This window comes from Pan troglodytes, chromosome 10 (assembly GCF_028858775.2).
Source record: "Pan troglodytes isolate AG18354 chromosome 10, NHGRI_mPanTro3-v2.0_pri, whole genome shotgun sequence".
Classification (NCBI taxonomy): domain Eukaryota; kingdom Metazoa; phylum Chordata; class Mammalia; order Primates; family Hominidae; genus Pan; species Pan troglodytes.
In genome coordinates this window covers 16,188,354-16,210,393 of record NC_072408.2, presented here as the reverse complement: position 1 = coordinate 16,210,393, position 22,040 = coordinate 16,188,354, and the positions used below count along the sequence as shown (strand labels likewise).

Sequence of the window (22,040 nt, the reverse complement as noted above, 5' to 3'; positions counted from 1 at the left end):
TAGTTTACAAATTTTATGAAACTTAAGCCTGGGAAGATCAACCTTTTAGATGCCTCGAGTCTACGCAAGTATTCCTGCAAGACAGAGAAGTCAAACTATACCAAATCTCTGGATATTAAAAAATGAACACAGTTAGTCATCCAATAAAAAGTATATATCATTTACCCCCATGAACAGAGCTATGTATTGGCATTGACAGAGGTATATGTGTTATGTTAGTTATTTAAGAAATAATCTGGAGAATTTATCATCCCCTCTGAGAGATTTCTGCACAATTTAATTAAGGACCCTAGAGTGTGCTGTAGGATAATAAAGCTTTTCCCCCAAAAAACAGGTGAATACTTAAACTAATTCAAAGAGAGAAGAAAGCTTCCTGAAAGGTCATTTAATTGACTTTTGCTTTCCAGGTGTCAAATCAGACACTGAGCTTGTTCTTCACGGTTCTGCAAGATGTCCCAGTAAGAGATCTGAAACCAGCCATAGTGAAAGTCTATGATTACTACGAGACGGGTGAGTGAGAGTGATTTTCACATAGAAATATTTAATTCCTGATCACAGAAATTCAGGTTTAGGAGATGTGTTGGGGTTATTTATTACATTAAGTAATTACATTATCACTTCATTTTGTCTCCATCAAGTCTGATGCTCCTCTTTTTGTCTCTTATACATACATTATAGAAACAACCTACATTATAAATTTATCAACTACTAATACAAAACACTTGTGGGATATTTAGTTCCCTTTTCATCAGATAAATGGACTGTATGACAATATGAGATTTAAGTAAGTAGAACATCTGAAGAGTCCTTCAGGAGTTTGGGATAAAAGAAAATATAAAACACTATATTTGAAAGGAGAATATAAGGTAGCGAGCAACGCATCAGATGAATGATGCTTATGTTTCTGGTACAATACTGTTCTTCCCACAACAAACTCCTTCCTTGGCCTGTATCCCACAGATGTTTGCTTTCTTTCTCACTTCATGTAATGATTTCTGGTTTTTTGTTGGTTTTTTTTTTTTTTTTCAGATGAGTTTGCAATTGCTGAGTACAATGCTCCTTGCAGCAAAGGTAAGCCACTCACACTCCTCCAAAAGGCAGTCAGAGCTCCTTCAGCTTGTCCCCCAAACCTTCTCCTTCATAAAGCACTGGGTAAATATTTGTCAAAAACATCAAATTACTCACACTGCACATTATTATAGAAAAACACATTTATTGGAGAGGGCCGCTGACTCTGTCAAACCTCAGAGAGTCCATAGGATTGCTTATGGGTAATGATTTGGAATAGATTTGGTTTCCCACTGTACTGATTAGGTTTCCTTGGGCACTATGCTACCCAGAACTAAGGGAAAGAATACTCTCTGCTCATGGAGACCCAAATCTGTCTTAATTTTTTTTCTTTCCAATGTCACAGATCTTGGAAATGCTTGAAGACCACAAGGCTGAAAAGTGCTTTGCTAGAGTCCTGTTCTCAGAGCTCCACAGAAGACACGTGTTTTTGTATCTTTAAAGACTTGATGAATAAACACTTTTTCTGGTCAATGTCTTTCCCTGTTTCCTGTTCATTCAATAAATATCATTGTACATTTCCATATGATTCCCAATAGAATACCAAGATTAAACTTAAAGGAATCAAGTGCTGAAGGACTTCAGAATACAAAAAAATGATACAGTGATGTCGGTCTGAGTAGGCTTCATGTAAGGACTGTGGGGAAAGAAGAAAGTATTGGGTTATGTACTAGGAAAGTGTAAAGTGTGTTTGGTTATGGGAATACCCTATGAAAAACCCAAAGGGTGAATTTTTATGAGAAAATAAAAGACTGACTTCACCAGAAAAGACTTTTTACATTAAAATGAAGTAGAATGAAATACAACATTGAACAGGTCATATTGAGAGGCAAGATAATTGGGACATGACCTGAATTGGGAGTGATGTGTCCTATGTTACACCAAAATCTGCCACTGATGAGAGTGATCAGTCAGTTAACCTGGGGTCTCAGATTCAATAATAGATGAGCTGAAAATAATGAAGGGAGGATTCATGCAGAAGCACGTTTTCTCAGAAGAAGGAATGTGTATGACTCAAAGTCCAAATAGGAGTATTATATTGGATCATCTTTCTTCTGGAACTTTGAGCCAGGATTAAAGGATAGCTGTAAAGTCAAGGAGATATTCTGATGCAGAAATCAGTTCTCACAACATCTGATTGATGTCTGATGATGTCTGATGTCTCACAACATCTCTTTAGTCTTTTTAAAATATATAATTTTCTTTGCAGTAAGTATTGCAACATATATTTCCATTCTATAGAAGGAGAAGCAAAACTTCAGGAGTTTTTGAAGTAGGAAAGGTTAAAGCAGGAGGATTGAGCCAAGAGAGTCTGAGGACAATCGTAGGAGTCCTACTCTTCATTTGGCACAAAAATGACAATGTTTAGTTAGGCAGAAGGTGAGTATGGATTGTATAAACTAAGAACTGGAGAAGACTTTGCAGTTCAAGGAATCCTTAGCTCTGTCTCCAGGCTAGACAAAATAAGAAATAAAAGCTATCACTTCTGTGTGGTGCTTATAGAATAGAATTAACATATCAGCATTATGGGATCTTTGGGGTGTCGCTTTCCTGGCCAGTCTAGTGGCACCTTTGCCTGAGTTTTGCTCTGGGCCCACTGGGCTGCTTCTGCCCACTCGCACTTGCTACCAACCTGGATCCCGGATCCAAGGGAGATTGAGACGGGTGGAGCAGAGAGGGGTGTGCTAGGGGTGTGTGAGCAAGCGTGGCCACTGTGCAGTCACACACACAAGCTGCTGCCCAGGTTGGGCAGCTCCAGGTGCCAGCACAGGCTCTCCATGAGGTGGCTGGACCAGGCACACAACAAACAGCTTCCCCCTGGACCAGGCGCATCACAAGCAGCTTCCAACAGTGGCACTGGCGAATGCAGTGACGCCAACCAGGGCCCCAAAGAGGGAGTCACAGCCCGGGCTCAAGGAGCTCCCAGGTCTGGGCTTCTCCGAGGGCCAGAGCTCTTCTCTCCCTGTGGGGAGCAAGGGGCATGTTGCAGCCCTGTTTGTGTTACAGCTCTTTTAACTTTGCTGTGCAGCTCCTCAGCTCCTGCATCAAGCAGACAAGTGGAGAATGAGACAGATGAAGAGGAGCATTACTGAGCAATGGAACAGAAGGATAAGGAAGATGAAGAGGAAGGAGACCTGCAGTTAGTAGCTCATTTCCACAGTAAGGATGTCCTTTCCACAGCAAGGGTGTCCCAACGAGTGTTCAGCTTCTAGCAGAAAGGAGACCCTGGAGTGGCTGGCTCCTCTCTGCAAACAGGTCTTCCCATTGAGTGTTCAGCTTTCAGCAGAGAGGAGGTTCTGGAATGGGTAGTTTCTCTCCACAGGTAGGTCATCCATTGTCTTCCCATCCTCTCTTCCAATCTAGCTGAGTCCGGGGGATTTTATGAGCCTCAGAGGGAGGAAATGCATGCTGATTGGTCCATGGGCAGCCATGAGTGGGCCCAGGGAACAGCACCACAAGTTACCTCTCTGGTCTGCAGGCTTCAAGCCCTCACCCGCTTGAGGGTGGGACTTCACTGGGGACCCATCCCCTTCCACCCAGGAACCTGTCTGCCTCCTGCTCCCAGGCTGTTCATGCCAAGGGGCGCCTGCAAGTCAGTGTCCAGCTGTCTTCAGACCCCTCTCAGCCTCCCTCCCACGCTTGTTGGTGCCCAAGTTCCAAAGGGGGCCGAGATGGCAGGGGGCTGGCGTGTCAGCACTGTCCTGAGCGTGTGCACACTCGGCCAGGCTGTGACAGTACCCAGGCTCGGCCTGACCTTGCTCTGAGATCAGAGTGGGTGCTAACAGTGGAGAGAAGCCAGGCAGCCGGAGTAGGCACCCTGGAGCCTGCAGTGGGCAGGGGGCTTTGCTGGGCCTCTGAGAGCACAGAAAATGTCCACAGCCGCGGCAAGGTGGCTGCAGCTGCACCCTGGGAGCTCCTGCTCTACCAGTTCGGAAGGGGCGGGGCTCCTGCTTGTCCCTGGCTCACCTGCTCCTGAGTGTGCAGGTCCGGTGGCGCCTCCTTGCAGGCTGGGCTGATGGGCGGGGGCGGGGGGGGGGGAGGAAGGGAATGTTCCAGGTCCTCCCTGGGCCCGGGACTGTGTCCGGGGCAGGGATGACGTCGCTGCAAGTTTTTCCCGTGGCCCCGGGGCTCAGGGGCAGCCCAGGACTCTCCCTCGCCCGGCTCACGGCCCTGCCTGGGGGGCGCCTCCGGAAGCAGATCACGAGCCCTGGGGCTCAGCCCTCAGGCGCGTCTAGCTCGGCGGTCACCCCAGTGCAGGGAGGACCCTGGAGACGCGCCCCGGGCGGCCCTACTCAGAGCCTCCTCCCAAGGCCCAGGAATGCGGGGCTGTCGGAGGTGTGCGCGGTGGCCACACCGCTGGCCGGGTCCCCAAAGCGGGCCCCGCTCCCACTTCCCGCCTTGGCCCCGAACCCTGGGTCCAGCCCCAGCGCTTTGTGTGCGAACACCGCTCCGCCCCGGACCCAGCTCCGCCTTGGGGCCCCTCTCTGCCTGCCCCTCCGTGCCCGACTACACTGCTTCCCCTCCGGCGGGCGACTCAGCCCGGTCCATCGCGGCGGCTTCCAGGGCGGCAGGCTCCGGGAGTACTCCCGGGGCCGGCTCCAAGGACTGTTCCCCTCCTCCCCACTCCCACTCCGCGGCGGCGGCGGGCGAGAGCGGCGACATAGGGCCAGGGTCCGGAGCGGTGGAGGCTCCTGGCCGGGGAGCACGTCGCCCCACCCGGCAACGCGAGGATGGTGGCGGCGCAGTCGGCTGCTTTGGGGTCTCAAGGCACAGGGGACGCGAGGCACAGATGTCCCACAGCAGCCACTGCGGCTCCTGCAGCTGCTCCGCCGCCGCTGCCCGCCCCTCCCTGCTGCAGCTGGCGTGATGGCAGCGGCAGCTCTGGACGCCCCACTGCTGCCACCATCAGCCTTGTGAAATAGGTATTACCTTAACAAATGAAATTGAAGCAGAGACATGTAATTTGCCCAAAGTTACTAAGTTAGTAAGTGACAAAGCTAGAATTCAAGACCAAGAAGTCTAGCTTCCATGCTCTTAACTTCCAACCATGGTGACACCTCAAACAACTTCAGACAAAAAGGCCAGGAGAAAGTATATTTCAGAGCTTAATAAACATTATAATTAGCTGTCAAATTAAGTATCAAACCAGGGCACAGAACATAAAAGAAATCAGAGTATGGCTATGGGAACAAGACAACAGGATTATAATTTTACCTCTTGGTTCTAGTTTTTTTCTTTGTTCATATGGAAATCGTTACTGAAAAGGTACTTTAAGGATATGCTTGTTGCAAATCATTAGCTGTATCACTGACCAAGAGTGTTTATTCCTGAAATACTAACTGATTGCCTACTATCTGCCAGGCACAATATCCCATGCTATAATACAAAATTAAACAAAATAGGATTCCTCCCTTAGAAAAACTCACCGCAGAGTAAAAGGAAAAGATACACATCTGGGTCATTATAATGATCAGGTGCTCAAGCTATTCATTGCCCCAGTGGACTGGAGATACAATGGCCTTCTCAAGTTTTGGGGTATTACACTCAAATTCATATGTAATACTGGAGAAAAGGCCTAATTACAACTAAAACTGGATTTCCCACCAGCCTGGTGGCATGGGAATCTTGGAATTAACATTACGTAGAATTTTTAAAAGTGATGTATCTTCTACATCTGATTTTGTGAACTGAAGTTTATTCTTTCCAGGAAAGCATATAGATACACGACAGGAAATGAAATGGATACTTGTTGGGGTCAGTTTTATGTATAGTTTGTATTTTATTTTGAAATATGATACACTGCTATTCTCTTGCATTTTCTTATATGTGACTCACCACTAACCCTATATTCCCCCATTTCAGGCCAGTTGGTCATAAGCATCCATTTGCCTCAGAGAATACTGGGTTGTTATGACAAGAATAGAAAGTTGGAAAGAAATAGAATATTTGAGTCTACCCTGTAAGAATAAAAAGAATAAAAGGGGTTTAAATTTATTTAGACCCTATTGTTTAATCAAGAATTCTGGCCAGGAGCAGTGGTTCATGCCTATAATCCCAATGCTTTAGGAGGCCAAGGCAGGAGGATCATTTGAGGCCAAGAGTTTGAGACCAGCCTGGGCAAATTATTGCTCAGGAAAAAAAGGTCTTATTTAGTATTTTAGTCTTTACAATGTTTTTTTCTATTATGAAATATTCTCTCAAATACTTTATGTCCATCCACGTTGTCTGAGACATGCCACTTTAACATTCTAGTTATGCTGTAGCTGTCATTTTACCCTAAGCCGTTAGTAGTACTGATCCACGTAAAATTGGGCTGTTTAGGTGTTTAACTGTTTAAATGTATAATATATCTGATATATTTATATATTGTATAAAAAATCACCTAACACAATAGATATTTACTATGTCTGCTATAAATATATATCATATAACATATAACATAATATAATATTATAAATGATAATATACTATAATATAAAATATAATAAATATATTATAAATGTACAATATATCCGATATAAATACATAAATATGTCAGCTATATTATACATATAAATGTATATGTATAATATATACATATATGTATAATACAATGTATTTACTATGTATATATAAATGTATATGTATAATATATAAATGTATAATATATCTGATATAAACATATCAGATATATTATCCATCTATTGTGTCAGGTGATTTTTTATACAATATATAAATATATCAGATATATTATCCATCTATTGTGTCAGGTGATTTTTTTATACAATATATAAATATATCAGATATATTACACATCTATTGTGTCAGGTGATTTTTTATACGATATATAAATATATCAGATATATTATCCATCTATTGTGTCAGGTGATTTTTTATATGATATATAAATATATCAGATATATTATCCATCTATTGTGTCAGGTGATTTCTTATACGATATATAAATATATCAGATATATTATCCATCTATTGTGTCAGGTGATTTTTTATACACTATATAAATATATCAGATATATTATCCATCTATTGTGTCAGGTGATTTTTTACACAATATATAAATATATCAGATATATTATCCATCTATTGTGTCAGGTGATTTTTTATACACTATATAAATATATCAGATATATTATCCATCTATTGTGTCAGGTGATTTTTTATACACTATATAAATATATCAGATATATTATCCATCTATTGTGTCAGGTGATTTTTTATACACTATATAAATATATCAGATATACTATACAGTTCAGCCCGTCAAAGCACCATATTTTGGGGGGTTGGTTTCTGTGTCCCAACACTAGCTACAAAAATATTAGCTATTAGCTACCTATAACTCTTCAGTAGTAAATTCAAGAAACGTAAAGTAATTCTCTTCATTAAGTTCTTGCCTTGTCTACTAAAAAATGGTCATCACCGATGTGGACAATGAAGACCTGTGGGGTTAAAAGCTCTAACTAGTATGCCTCCAAGATTCTTTGATTGCCTGCCATCATGATCGAAGAATAAATAACTTCTTTTTCATCTTATTTATTTATTTTTTGTAGAGATAGGGTCTCGCTATGCTGCCCAGGCTGGTCTCAAACTCCTGGGCTCAAGAGATCCTTCTACTTAAGCCTCTCAAAGTGCTGGAATTACAGGGGTGCGTCACCACGACTGACCATTAATAATTTCTTTCAATGACACTTTAACATAGGCTCATTCATCTTTACCTCTAAAGAAAAGTCTTTCTGGTCTTTTTAAAATTATATTTTTTGGCCAGGCACAATGGCCGGGTGCGGTGGCTGACGCTTGTAATCCTAGCACTTTGGGAGGCCAAGGTAGGAAGATTGCTTGAGGCCAGGAGTGCAAGACCAACCTGGCAAACATCTGGAAAACATAGCAAGGCCCCATCTCTATTAAAAAAAAATTAATTCTATTTTTCTAAGAGAAAAAAGATTCCCAATTCAACAACACTTTTCAAAAACTTTATCTGGCAGCTACTCAGGAGATTGAGATGGGAGGATCACATGAAGCCCAGGAATTCAAAACCAGTGTGGGCAACATAGTGAGATCCTATCTCATAAAAAAATAAAAAATAAAAAAAGCTTTACTTGGAATACAACCCATGACTCTGGTTATAAATACAAAATTCTTCAAATTCATTTAAAGGAATTTAATCCTAGCTTCTCGGATGAAAAGAGGAAATAATATTCACAATTTGATCCATCATCAGTAGACAAGTTAAATGTGTTTCATAAAAGCAAGACATATTAATTAAGCAAAATCATATTCGAGTAACCACAGGAAATATAAATATACTGTCTCTTACCTAGAGAAATCTTATAGTCTAATTGTGAAGATAGTCTTCACATGACGAAAAAGATCATCATTAATCCAAAACATATAAGTTATAAAAAAGCGACATATACCAGCAATTCTAAAATCTGGTTAGCATCCTTTGTAGAATTTATTTTAAAATGCAGATATCCAGGTCTCATCAATAAAGATTTAATTAATTATTTTCGGGGATGTGCTCAGACATCTGTGTTTTTTGTTTTTTGTTTTCGTTTTTTTGTTTTTTGAGATGGAGTCTCACTCTGTTGCCCAGGCTGGAGTGCAATGGCGCAATCTCAGCTCACTGCAACCTCTGCTCCCAGGTTCAAGCAATTCTTCTGCCTCAGCCTCCCTAGGAGCTGGAACAATAGGCGCCCACCACCACGTTCGGCTAACAGGCATCTATGTTTTTAATGAACTCTGTAGGTGGTTCTGTTATGCAGTAAGTTTTCAGAACCATTCACACAGACAGTAAAGGCTATTTATTCCCAGCAGTGGAAAGACCACTAAGGACACAGGAATAGTTAGCAAAGCTACTTAAAGATGCCAGGACTGGGGCTGGGTGCGGTGGCTCACACCTGTAATCCCAGCACTTTGGGAGGCCAAGGTGGGCAGATCATGAGGTCAGGAGATCGAGACCATCCTGGCTAACACGATGAAGCCCCGTCTCTACAAACAAACAAACAAACAAAAAATACAAAAAATTAGCCAGATGTGGTAGTGGGCACCTGTAGTCCCAACTACTCGGGAGGCTGAGGCAGGAGAATGGCGTGAACCCAGGAGGCGGAGCTTGCAGTGAGCCGAGATCACGCCACTGCACTCCAGCCTGGGCGACGGAGCGAAACTCCATGTCAAAAAAAAAAAAAAAAAAAAAAAAGGATGCCAGGGCTGGCTAGGCACAGTGGCTCACACCTGTAACCCCAACACTTTGGTTTGGGAGGCCAAGGTGGATGGATCGCTTGAGTTCAGGGGTTCAAGACCAGCCCAGGCAACATGGCAAAACCCCATCTCTACCAAAAACACAAAAATTAGCCGGGCATAGTGGCATGCACCTGTGGTCCCAGCTACTCAGGAGGCTGAGGTGGGAGGATAGCTGGAGCCTGGGAAGCTGCAGTGATCAGTGATCATGCCACCACACTCCAGCCTCGGTGACAGAGCAAGAACCTGTCTCAACATACATACATGCATATATAAAATTAAAAATAAAAACAAAAATAAATAAAGATGTCAGGGCTTATGCTGAACCTTAACTGAGAGCAAGATTCAAAAGATACTGAGGCTTATTTTTCTTTCTTATATCTATAGTTACACAGGGAGCTGTCTAGTCTTGGATGTATCCAAGTTGATATCTGGTTTTATCCATTGAAACCCACAGTGAAAATGGTAAATAGGTGCTAGGTGTTTGGATTTTTTTAATCCAATGTAAGAATAAAACAATGGTATCCTAATAATGTCAAAGCAACATTGGTCATAATCTAAGGAAATTGAATTCATATAGTACCAAATATATGTTTAGGATTGTGCTAGGTGCTGATACATTCTAGATAAAAATATTAAACATGGGTAACCAAAACTGTCAAATGACATTTCATGGCAAGATATAATTAAGTACCAAAATCATTGGCATAGTCTTTAAGTACTGTGAAATGTAGAGAAAGCTGAGATGAATGGCAGTGTAGAGACAGATGGCTTCGCAAATCATCTCAAATGACTAGCTATCCAATGTGAGGACACTTCTCCCTCACCTTCGAACAAACGCTAAAGACGCCTGTTACTTAATCATATGAATATTCAATCTTGTATCTAATGTGGTGGTATTCATAATACTCTGTATATGTTTTCATCTTACTGGACAAGCGTCTTCGAACTCATTTAAATGAATTTAACCCCAGCTTTGTTTATGTATAGACTTCTTCAGTCTCATAGTCTATTTGTCTCTTTGTACCCCACAGGCTTTCTTTATTCAGTAACACTGGTGATTTCTCTTATTTTCCTTAGCTTGAAAGATCTAGCCACGTGAGCAGGACAGAAGTGCACAACAACCATATCTTGATTTCTGTGGACCAGGTGGGGCCCCTGCCAGCCTTGCTAGACAGACCCAGGTGAACAGTCCTTCTAGGGGATCTCATCACCAGGCAAGCAAGTGGTACGAGAAGAGCAGTCATCAGGAAGGCCATTTGGAAAAGCACATCCTCTCTGTTCACATGAGATATTTTACATCCTCATTCCTCATCGCAAGCTTCCTGGGATTTGGAGTGTCACAGACAAGAGGGTTGGGGGAGGCCAGTAGGTATGGATTTGTTTATATTAAAATGAGCATATGAATATTTATATGTTTATATTAAAACATATATGTTTGTTTATATTAAAATGAGCATATGAATATTTCTGTATAGTTCAGATAAACATTCTTTTCCATAAATAAGCTTCATCATCCAGAAGCCATGTTGAAAGTTGGTAATCAAGGATAGGAAGTGTTTCCAAGGGTTGTCAGTGATTAAATCAACCTTACCTTAGCATACATGTATGAGAGAAGTTAGATAAATTATAGATAGATAGCTAGATAGATAATAGATAAATAAGGTAGATGATAGATTAGATACAGATGATAGACAGATATGCTATCAGTCTAGATCTATTACTCACAGTCAGTCGTATCATAGTGTAATTCCATCAACTTCATTTGCAGCACAAGAAGAGCCCTTGATGTACGCCTGTTTCCTGAATATTTGGAAATATTAATATTAATATAGATAGAGTCAGCTTGCCAGTATAAAGAATCTATCTCTCACTATAGGCAGAGCCATGTGTTGGATATTATGGAGGAATATGTATTATTTTAATCGTTTAAAAGACTAATAAACTTCTAATCTACTTTCGGGAGCCTCTGCTCAAGTTCCTGAGGTTCCTACTCTAAAATCCACATCACCCTCCAACTGCTCCCTATGTGAGCCGTTAGGGAGCACAATGAATTAGAGAATGAATCCTATTAGCCCACTAAAAAATTATCTTTCAAAGGATGAAGACTGATGCTAAGGAAAAAGAGATGAGGCCTCCCTGGTTCCGCATTATTACTCCTTCCTTTCTTGGGTTACGGATTGAACACTGACCTTTTCTTTCACTCTTCTGCAAGACAACCCCATAAGAAAGCTGAAACCTGCTTTTGTGAAAGCCTATGATTACTATAAGACAGGTGAGCAAAACAGAATCCTAGATAAACTCAGTTCTTTCCAGTGTGGTGTCTTTGACGGAAAAATAAAATAAAAGCCAATGTGTTTGGGGTTTTTTTCTTTTTTACTTTATATAGATTTAGGGGGTACAAGTATGGTTTTGTTACATGGCTACATTGCATAGTGGTGAAGTCTGGGCTTGAAGTGTAGCCATCACCCAATTAGAGTACATTGTACCCATTAAGTGATTTCCCATCCCTCTTGCCCTGTCACCCTCCCACCCTTCTGAGTCTCCAATATCTGTTATCCCACTCTCTATGTCCATGTGTACAAATTATTTAGCTCCCACTTATAAGTGAGAATGTGAAGTATTTGACCTCCTGTTTCTGACTTATTTCACTTGAGATAGCAGCAACATGGGTGGAAGTGGAGGCCAAACCTCAATTCTTAAAGGAATAAAAGTGTGGTAAACCCTTGTACATCTTGTTTTCAGTTTAATCTGTCTCCATACCATATTTTTTCTTCCTTGGCCTACAAAACTACTGCCAAAACTACCTGTAATATACATGTATATTGATATGTAAGACTATCAGTCGTGCAAAATAATCCAAAGTACCAAGAGTTTTACGTAGAAGTGCTTATAAATAACGGCATACATAAATCTTAAAAAGATAATATAGCAATGCAAAGAAATAAAGAAGAGCCTAAGAACTATACAAATAATTATAGTAGGAACTAAGAGAGGGGCGAGAACTATAGCGTGAGTGGTCTTTAAACAGCAAATGAAGAGGCTGGGCACAGTGGCTTATGCCTATAATCCCAGCAGTTTGGGAGGCCATGGCAGAATGATCTCTTAAAGCTAGAAGTTTGAGACCAGCCTGGGCAACTAAGTGAGAGCCCATCTCTACAAAAAATTGAAAAATAAAATCAGCCAGCATGCTGGTACACACCTGTAGTAGTCCCAGCTACTCAGGAGGCTGAGGCAGGACGATCATTGGAACCCAGGAGTTTGAGGCTGCAGTGAGTGAGAGAGTGAGACCCCATCCCTAAAATACACACACACACACACACACACACACACACACACACACACACACACCCCAAGTAAAATTTCAGCTGGAATATAAATCGTGGGTATTATACTGATTTATGGAGAGAATTATGCTGTCTTTCAGATGAGGAAAACATATAAGAAATATCATGCAAGAAAAAAGAAGCAAATATGGAACAAGAACTGAAAGAATACATACCCGCGTGATCCCCCTAGTACTTTGCTTGAACACTAGCATGAGCAGGCTTTGATTTTCCACCAGAGTAACGGATTATACTAATGGTATCAAGAGTGGAAATCCCTTGACCATGTCTATATATTTCCCCAGTGAGCTGACATTTTTGTGATCACGCAGGCCCTGATTCAGTATGGTTTTCAGTCCTTAAATAGGTCAAAGCCTCTCCACATAGCCCTGTCCCGTTGAAGCTCCCATTCTCAAGCTTTTCTCCCATTGTGTCTTTCAGATGAAGCAAATTTGCTGAATACAGTGTCCCCCGCAGCCGATAGGCAGTTTGCTCTACATATCCCAAGCCTTCATTTTGCTCTCAAAAGCAGTCCTCCTAAATACAAAATCATCTACATCTTTTATTAATTGATATCAGATTTATCATACTGCAAGGTAACGCAGAAATATACAGCTTTGGAGAGGAACACTAACTTCCTGGAAGGTTTCCTAATTTTCTTATCAGAAGAGTGTAAATAAAATTACCCTGTAATTTTATTATAGGGTAGATATCTGATGGATTCCATTCTCAGCCATAGCCAGTTTGGTCTCCTTTAGCAAGCCCTGCTGCTGTCCATATCCAATTAGAATTAAATTCACTCCTTGGCAAGCCCTAAGTCATCCTGTTTGCTTTCCTCTTCTCTCCACAGGCACAGAGCAAGAAAATGTTTGAGGCTTGTGTCTATAAACAAGACTTGGCTGGAATCCCCAGACCCACGACTTTTTAAAAGGATATTTTGTCTCTGCAACACAGATACTGAACGAGGTTGGCAAATAAATATGTATTTCTAGAGACTCTATAATTGATTCCTTCTTCATTTAATGCAAATTTACTCCATGCTCACTTACTGCTTTTCATTGTACCCTGTATTTGCAATAAACAAATAATGGCATCCAAATTGAGGTAAGAGCACCTAGCATAAATTTAGGAACAATTCACAACAGCCTCACTACTGCAGAACCTCAGAATATGCAAAGCAATGTAATGGCAATCTGGGAAAGTTTCACTCCAAGAAAAAACTTCTAAACTGAAGATTAGTGACAAGAGTGTAGAGTATATCAGAGTGGAAACATTTTTTGCAAAAGCAGAAGAAATGGTTTATTTTAGCACCAGGTAAAATGACTGGCCTGTCTAGATAGAAGCTCCGTATTGCAGAAAGGTGAAAATTTATCAATCAATCAATTAATTAATAAGTTATGTTTAGGTGGGAGTCATAATATTATGACAATTTCATGGAATTAGAAATGCTTAACTTCTGGTCCAAAATCTGCCACTGACCATTTGTATGACTTTGGGTTGAAAAACATCTGGATATCAGTTTTATGTGTGTGACAGAATCACGTGTTATTGGAGAAGTATAAATAAGTACAGGTGGCATATCCCTTATCCAAAATACTTGGGACCAGAAGTGTTTTGAATTTTGAATTTTTTAGATTTGAAATATTTGAAGTATGCTTACCAGTTGAGTATCCCTAATCCAAAAACTGGAAATCCAGAATGTTCCAGTGAGTATTTCCTCCTAGCATCGCTTCAGCACTTGAAAAGTTTCAGATTTTGGAACACTTTGGATGTCAGATTTTTGGATTAGAGGTGCTCAACCTGTATAGTAGATCCTCTCTTAACACCATTGATAGGTTCTTAGAAACTGCAACTTTAAATGACATGACATAGAACAAAACCAATTTTACCCTAGGCTAATCAATATAACCAAGGAATAAGATCTAGTGTTCAGTAGCAAAATAGAGCAACTATAGTAAACAGTAATTTACTCTCCATTTAAAAATAACTAGAATAGTAGAATTGGAAAGCTCCTAACACAAATAAATAATAAATGTTTAATGTGATGAATATCCCAATTATAAGTGATCATTACACATTGTATGCTTGTATAAAAATACATGTACCCTATAAATACATGCAACTATTATGTATCCATAAAAATTAAAGATTAAAGAAGTCCATGAACTATTATTTTTCATAAAGAGTCATAGGAAAATTTGCCTTTTTAAAATTTTGCACATAACCTTGGTAATAAAAATTATATTTAAATTTTAAAAATAAAATGAGCTGTTTCTACAGCATATATCTGATCACAGAAACATCACCAAACTTCTAAATGAAGACCCAAAACATTTCTAATATTGAACATTGAAATAAATGTGATAAACAAATAAAAACAAGGCAACTCCCCAATTTATGGTGAATCACTGAGTGACAGCATTCATAGTGTTACATGACCAACAGATTTGTATGACCAGTGCACAATAACAGACCAGTTACACTGAGACAGCAGGGTTTGCAGCAGAGAAAGGTTTTAACACTCACAGAGCACCAAGTGAGGAGATGTGAGGGGACCCTCAAATTCACCTCCCTGAAGAGTTCTGGGCTGGGGCTTTTAAGGGGATCGTGGAGGGTGAGGAGCTGGAGAATTGGGACCATTGATTGGTTGGGGTAAGGAGAATGAATTCATCAGGACATGGAAACTGCATTTTTGGTGAGTCAGCTCCTATGGGGTCCTTCAGACCAGCTGATGTCAGTAGTTTCATTAGTATGCAGCACCTGAAAGGATATCTCAAATGGAAAACTTTGCATTTTATAATGTTCAAGTTGTTATCTGTAGAGCAGTTAAGGGGAACTACGATCTAGGGTCTGTGTGATTCTAGGGCAACAGGCGGCAAACAACTAGGAGGAAGCAGGTCCGAGCACAGGCTGACCTAGTGCTTAATGCTGAGTGTGCTGCAAGCTGGGTTTATTTTCATTTCTCCCCCTCCCTTCTTCCCTGATTAATTTTATAAAGTTTATAGGGATGGTTTCCATAGTGGTGATGGGTTAAATCAAGGAAGAAATGTTTACAAACCAAAGTTTTGGTAGGAGGTAGCACCTCCTACCAGCATGCAGTTCAACAACAAATGAGAACAAATGTGGTGGGGTCGCGAGCATTTTCATCCTGCATCATTTATTGCCATGTATCTGTATGATTATCATCTACTTCACAGGGTAGACATCTGATGGATCCCATTCTCAGCCATCAATTTCACAAATTATTGTGAAGTTTTTACTTCACAATAATTTGTATTCATTCTTTGTTTCTTTTTCCAAGCTGCGTATTCTAGTTCAGGGTCACAGGTGGTCACAGCCTTTCCTGGTAGCTCAGGGCCAAGGTGGGAACAACCCTGCACAGGACACCCCGTCGCAGGCACACTCACACCCACACTCACACTCAGACTGGGACCATTTAGATGTGCCAACGAACCTAATGTGCATATCTCTGGGATTTGCAAGGAACCCGAAGTGCCCAGAGGAAACCCACACAGACATGGGGAGAATATGCAAACTCCACACAGACAGGTGGCCCTGGCCATTGTCTCATCAACATTATAACAAAACGAGGTTGAACCGGAACAATCTTACTGGAGGACCTGCTGTACAGGAACAAGTTTTCTAAGGACATTAAAAAAATGTAGAAACACAAAAGAGGTAGAAGGGTTAATTTTTTTAAAAGGCAATACTGAGTATCTACCATCTGCCTGGCACTGCTTTAAGCATTTTGCTGGTATTAGGTAATTTTATCCTCACAATCACATTATGATGTAGATACTATTATTAATCCCATTTTTAAATGAAAAACAGAAGTTTGGAGAAGTTCAGAAACTTTCCCAAGCTCCAAGTGAAAAATGAGGCAAGATTTTAACCTAAGCATTCCAGCTCCAGAGTCCACACCCTTAACTACTTCTCAGTGCTACTCAGCTGTGAGGAAGGAGGCGGCTGTCTCTTCTTTTGAGATATCAGATGATGGTGGGAGGCTGAATGCAGAAAGACAGATGTGTTCAAAAGAAGAGAAAGTATGTAAAAGCAAAGCAAAAAAAAAGAAAAATGGGGCAAAGAAGACAGGAAAGGCATCTGTGAGACCCTCGGGTGAGTTCATGTCTGAGACCTGTTGGCATCAGCATGGCGCGATTGTCCGTTTCTTGTGTGAGGCATGTGGCACTGGTAGACTGTGACCAGTGCTGCTCACGATTTGAATTTGCCTTTCCCAAAGTCAGACTATGCTGAGGGAGGAGAAAAGGTAACACCTACAAAACTTCTTGCTTAGAGTCTCTTTATTTAAAGATTATGTGGCCCTACCTTCTTTCTTCCCAGAGTAGAGAAAGAAAAGAGCCTCTCAGTGTCCTCGAAAGAGCCAATAGACTTATAATTGGATAATACAATGGAGTCCAAGATTATGAATAATCCACTATCCTGTATTTAATAAAAGGGTCAGAGAATCTCCATCCTCAGAATTGGATCCAGCCATGCCTGCAGACACTCTTATATAAGGCACATGAGATTCCTGTTGTAAATCTCAATCGCAAGAGAGCTGCATCAGCTGGGGCCCAGATTTGCAGGGCTCCCCAGCAAATGGACACAATAGAGAATGCCACCTTCGTGCATAGTGCTGTATTTGATGGGAAACGAAGGAACAGAGAACATCCTGTTGATTGGTCTCTGACTCTTAATACTCTGATATTTTTGTCTAATTGCAATGAAAAGATCTAAGTAAGGCTTAGGACAGAAAACAGAGCAGTTCTCAACTGGGGCCTATGCTAAAAGAGTTAGACATGGTTTAATGTTGAAAAGTCAGGACAGTGTTGATGGCAGTGATAAAAAGTGAGGCTAGAGAAATCAGTTGAGACTCATTTATCAAGCATGTTAACAGAAGTTTTCATGTTATTTTATAAGTAATGGTCTTAGGGGATTTTTGGGGGTGTTGATTTTCCCGTATGCAGACAAGTGAAGGGTGAACAAGACAAAGATGAGCTATACTAAGCGTTAGAACAGCTCAGAGGAGACCTGAAGTGGCTAGCTCTCTGTAGACACGTTGTCCCGAAGTCTGCCATCAACAGACAGGAAGCGTGGAGAGGATTGCTCCTCTCCACAGCTGGCCTCCTGGAAAGGGTTGCTCGCCTCTGCAGGTCTCTGAATCTCTCAGCAGACAGGGTAGTTCCTCTCTGCAGCTGGTCTTCCCATTGTGTCATCTCTGTAGACAGGTCATCCTGACATCTGCTGTCAGCAGAGAGGAAGCCCTGGAGGGGGCTGCTCCTCTCTGCAGCTGGCCTCTTGGAGAGAGTTACTCCTCTCTGCAGCTGGTAATCCCGTCTCTGGAAGTCTCTGAAGCTCTGAGCAGAGAGGGTGGTTCCTTTCTGCAGCTGGTCTTCCCATTGAGTCCTCTCTCAGTTCTCTCCATCCTGTCTTGTTCTGGCTGAGCCCAGGGCTTTTATGGACCTCGGAGGGGTGGAAGTGTGTGCCGACTGGTCCATGGGCACCATGGGTGGGCAGGAAGAGGCACTACAAGTCCCCACTCCAGTTGGTGGGACTGGCAGCCTGGCCCCCAGCCTTCAGGCCCTTCCTGGTCTGAAGGTGGGGCCTTACTGGGGACCCGCCCCCTTCCTCCCAGGACTCTGCCTCCTGCTGCCATTCATGGCCCCCAAGTCCTCATTCCAAGATCCAAGCCAGTGCCAGGAGCAGAGAGAGGCCAGGCAGTGGAAGCAGACACCCCTGAGCTTGCAAAGACAGGAGTGTGGGAGGGACCTTCCCGGGCCCATGAGGGTGCACACTGCAGAGATGCCCAGGTCTTGCGCCAGGGGAGCTCCCACCTCGCCAACTTGAAATGGGGGAGGTTCCCACGTGTCCCTGGCTCCTGCCTGCTCCGTGGAGCGCGAGGCCCAGGTCTGCAGCTGAGGATTGGGCAGCTGCAGCTGCACCCAAAAGAGCAGATCCTGCCTACTCCCGGCCCCCTCTGGGAGCACAGGGAGGCTCATAACCACAAGCGCATTTGGGCGGCTGTAGCCCCACCCAGGAGGACGGGACTCCTGCCTGCTTCATAGAGCAGGAGGTCTGGGTCTGCAGCTGAGGTTTGGAGGACTGAGGTTTGCAGGGCTGCAACAGCACCTGGGGGAGCCCCCACCCCAACGCAGAAGAGGCGAAGCTCCCACTGGCTCCATGGAGTGTGCAGCCCCAGCTGCAGGGGGCATGATAGCAAGCAGCCACTTGCCATTAATAGGAAGCTAATGAAATCTTTTAGAGACAACACAGCGGCAAGATCAGATTTTGTTTAGGATGATAACAAGTGGCAGAGCTAGTGTGAGAGAGACGGGTGGCAAGGAGATTATTACAGTCATCCTTATTTCTCATGGAAAATTTTCCTGAAAAATGGGCTATAAGGATATTCCACTTCTTAAAACTGTATTTCTTACCGCTTAGGGAGAGCCAAAATGCTTTGGACCAAGGTGACACGTTTTAGACCAACTGAAAGCCTACAAAGAGCTCTATTTTAATAATTAAGTGTACTGTAGATTTCAGGTTCAGCTTCCTACGAAGATTTTTTTTCTGAAGTTTATTAAAATCAATAATTGACACTAGGTGGCAAGTCAGGATCAACAATTACTGTGTTCCCAGCGTAGTTACGCATCTTGATTTGAAGTGAGGAATGGGGGAGTACTATGATAAGGTTAGACACAGACTAATAGCATTCTGAAAGACATATACTGATACATAAGACACATATAGCATATATCAGATTCATGCCCCAGATACCGAGCAGTATTATTTTCAAATACGTTTTTTATATGCTTCCCCTACGCTTACTTGTTCCTGTTTGGATGGCTTAGCAGAAGCTCCAAGATGCCCCTTTCATATACAGTAATAAAAGATAGCCACAGGGTGGCAGCAAAGGTTAAAAAAGTTGAGTGCTGCTACTTCATTAAAAATCTCGTAAAAAATAAAAATAAAAATAAACTTAGGCAATGGGAACAGAGAAGAGAGGAGTAAAATAACCATAGAAACCTGAAATGAGAAGATAAAATAAGGTACTAGCACAAATCATCCTTATCTATGGGCAGAATTGCATTTACAACCCTGGAAATAGCTGATTTTTGCTTTAAGTTTTATTTTCTTAGAAACAATATATTCTACAAGAAATACCACATCCCTTTATTTTTTGTAAATAAAATATGACTCTAAACCCCAGCTCCATTGGACTGATAGGAAATTTATCTCAGACATTTTGGGTCCTTCCTACCTGGTGACCAAATGCAGGATCAAGATATGGCACCCACTCCGCCACCGGCATCTGTCTGTAGTCCACATGACCATTCTAGATCCACCACTCTATGGCCACATTATCATTCTTGGGGACAGGAATCTTTGACCAAGAACAAGCAGCTGGGCCTGGAACCCAACCTTCCAAGTGCTCATGCAGACCTTCCTTCTGAAGCCCTGATACTTACTCAGAGAGTACCAGAAACTAGAGTAGGTCCCTGCTCTTAAGGGACTCACTGACCTTTCTCTGTCCAGACTAAAAGAATCATTTTAGCCTGGGGAAAGTCCCTCTCAGCATAAACTTCTGTCTCTTAATTGGCTTTCTTCCTTCTCAAATTCTGTTTTTCTCTTGTTTGTTCTTTTAAAATCAAAAGCCAGGTAACCCTGCCCCAAAGGTTCAACTCCTTCAAGATTTTGTACCTAGCCAATCATGTAATCTGTGAACAAAAACAGTTTCATTTCTTCCTTACCAGTCTGTATACCTTTCATTTTATTTTCTTCTCTTATTTCATTAGCTAGGAATTCCAGGACAATGATGACTAGGAGTAGTAAGAGTAGACATCCCCGTCTTGTTCAGGATTTGAGGGGAAAGTATCTAGTCTCTCACCATTAACTATAACGTTAGCTGTAGATTTTTTGTAGATGTTCTATATACAGTTGAGTTTGGAGAGTTTTTATCCAGAATGAGTGTTGAATTTTGTCAAATGCTTTTTCTGTATTTACTCATATGACCAAAAGGTTTTTTCTTTAGCCTGTTAATGTGATGGATTACATTAAATGATTTTTGAATGCTGAACTAGCCATGCATATCTAGAATAAATCCCACTCTTCATTGCACATAACTATTCTTACACATTGTTGGGTTTGGTTTTCTAATATTTTGTTGAGGATTTTTGGATTTTTGTTCATTAGAGATATTAATCTGTACTTTTCTTATCTTGTATTTCTCTAGTTTTGGTATTAGGGTAATGTTGTTCTCATAGAATGGGTTAGGAAGCGTTTCTTAGTTACTTGTTTTCATTTTTATTTAGTTCAACATATTTTTTAAGTTTCTCGTAAGACTTCTTGGGCATATATGTCATTTAGAAGTATGTTATTTAATCTCCACATATTCTGGAATTTTCTAGCTATCTTTCTGTTATTGACTTCTAATTTATTTCCATTGTTTTCTGAGCACATACTTTGTTTGATTTCTATTCTTTTAAGTTTATTAAGTTGTGTTTTGGAACTAGGATATGACCCATCTTTAAGAATGTTCCATGTGAGCTTGAGAAAAATGTGTATTCTACTGTTGTTGGATGAAATATCCTGTGAATATCGATTAGCACCAACTGATTGATTGTGCTATTCAATTCAACTATATGCTTACTGGTTTTCCTTCTGCTGGATCTGTCAGTTACTGATAAATGGGTATTGAAGTCTCCAACTATAATAGTGGACTTGTATATTTTCCCTTGCAGTTCTACCGGTTTTTGCCTCCACATATTTTGACCGCTGTTGTTAAGTATACAAAAACTCAGGATTGTTATGACTTCTTGGAGAATTGGCCCCTTTTTCCTTGCTCTAAGATGTGCTTTGTCTGAAATTAATATAGCTACTTCAGCCTTATTATTATTATTAGTTTTAACTTGGCATATTTTTCTCCATCCTTTATTTTCAATCTATCCTTTATATTTACAGTGAGTTTTCTGTAGACTACATATAATTGAGTCTTGTTTTCTTATCCACTCTAATAGTCTGTCTTTTAAATTGATGTATTTAGACTATTCACATTTTAATTTATCATGCATATATTTAGATTTAATCTCTACCTTATTTTAATTGTGTTTTATTCATTTCCCTTGTTCTTTGCCTTCTCAGATTTTAACTGAGAAATTTATATTATTTCATTTTGTCTCATCTCTTAGCATATCAACTATACTTATTTCAAAAAAACATTTTCAGTGCTTGCCTAGAGTTTGCAATATACATTTACAACTAATCTAAGTCTGTTTTCAAATAACACTACACTGAGTCACAGGTGGTGCACATACCTTATAAGAGAGAACGGCCAATACCTCACTCCCGTCCCTTATAACATTCCTGTCACACATTTCACATGTCTATAAGTTTTATTGCTACTAATAATAT

At 41.2% G+C, this 22,040-nt stretch overlaps 3 protein-coding genes across 4 annotated transcripts in view; 2 read left to right on the top strand and 1 right to left on the bottom strand.

The window, feature by feature from the left end:
- A2M (alpha-2-macroglobulin) overlaps positions 1–1,542 on the top strand; it is a 55,698-nt gene extending 54,156 nt beyond the window's left edge. Inside the window, exons 34-36 of the mRNA XM_001139819.7 lie at positions 408–510; positions 1,030–1,071; positions 1,415–1,542. Coding sequence (XP_001139819.2) covers positions 408–510; positions 1,030–1,071; positions 1,415–1,431 — 162 coding nt within the window. The 3' untranslated portion in view covers positions 1,432–1,542. The remainder of the gene's footprint in view (positions 1–407; positions 511–1,029; positions 1,072–1,414) is intronic.
- Positions 1,543–1,646: 104 nt separating this feature from the next.
- LOC107967436 (putative uncharacterized protein encoded by LINC00612) lies at positions 1,647–6,499 on the top strand. The gene has a single exon (XM_016922921.3). It carries the CDS (start codon positions 4,388–4,390, stop codon positions 4,934–4,936), a length of 549 nt encoding a protein of 182 aa, XP_016778410.1. The 5' UTR covers positions 1,647–4,387; the 3' UTR covers positions 4,937–6,499.
- A 228-nt stretch (positions 6,500–6,727) lies between these two features.
- LOC134806924 (killer cell lectin like receptor G1) overlaps positions 6,728–22,040 on the bottom strand; it is a 114,053-nt gene continuing 98,740 nt past the window's right edge. For both annotated transcript variants that reach the window (XM_054663056.2, XM_063786292.1), the window contains exon 6: positions 6,728–11,109. In XM_054663056.2, coding sequence (XP_054519031.1) covers positions 11,068–11,109 — 42 coding nt within the window. In that variant the 3' untranslated portion in view covers positions 6,728–11,067. The remainder of the gene's footprint in view (positions 11,110–22,040) is intronic.

Coding starts and splice junctions, on each gene's coding strand:
- LOC107967436 (XM_016922921.3), top strand. CDS start 4,388: ATGCGGGGCTGTCGGAGGTGTGCGCGGTGGCCACACCGCTGGCCGGGT.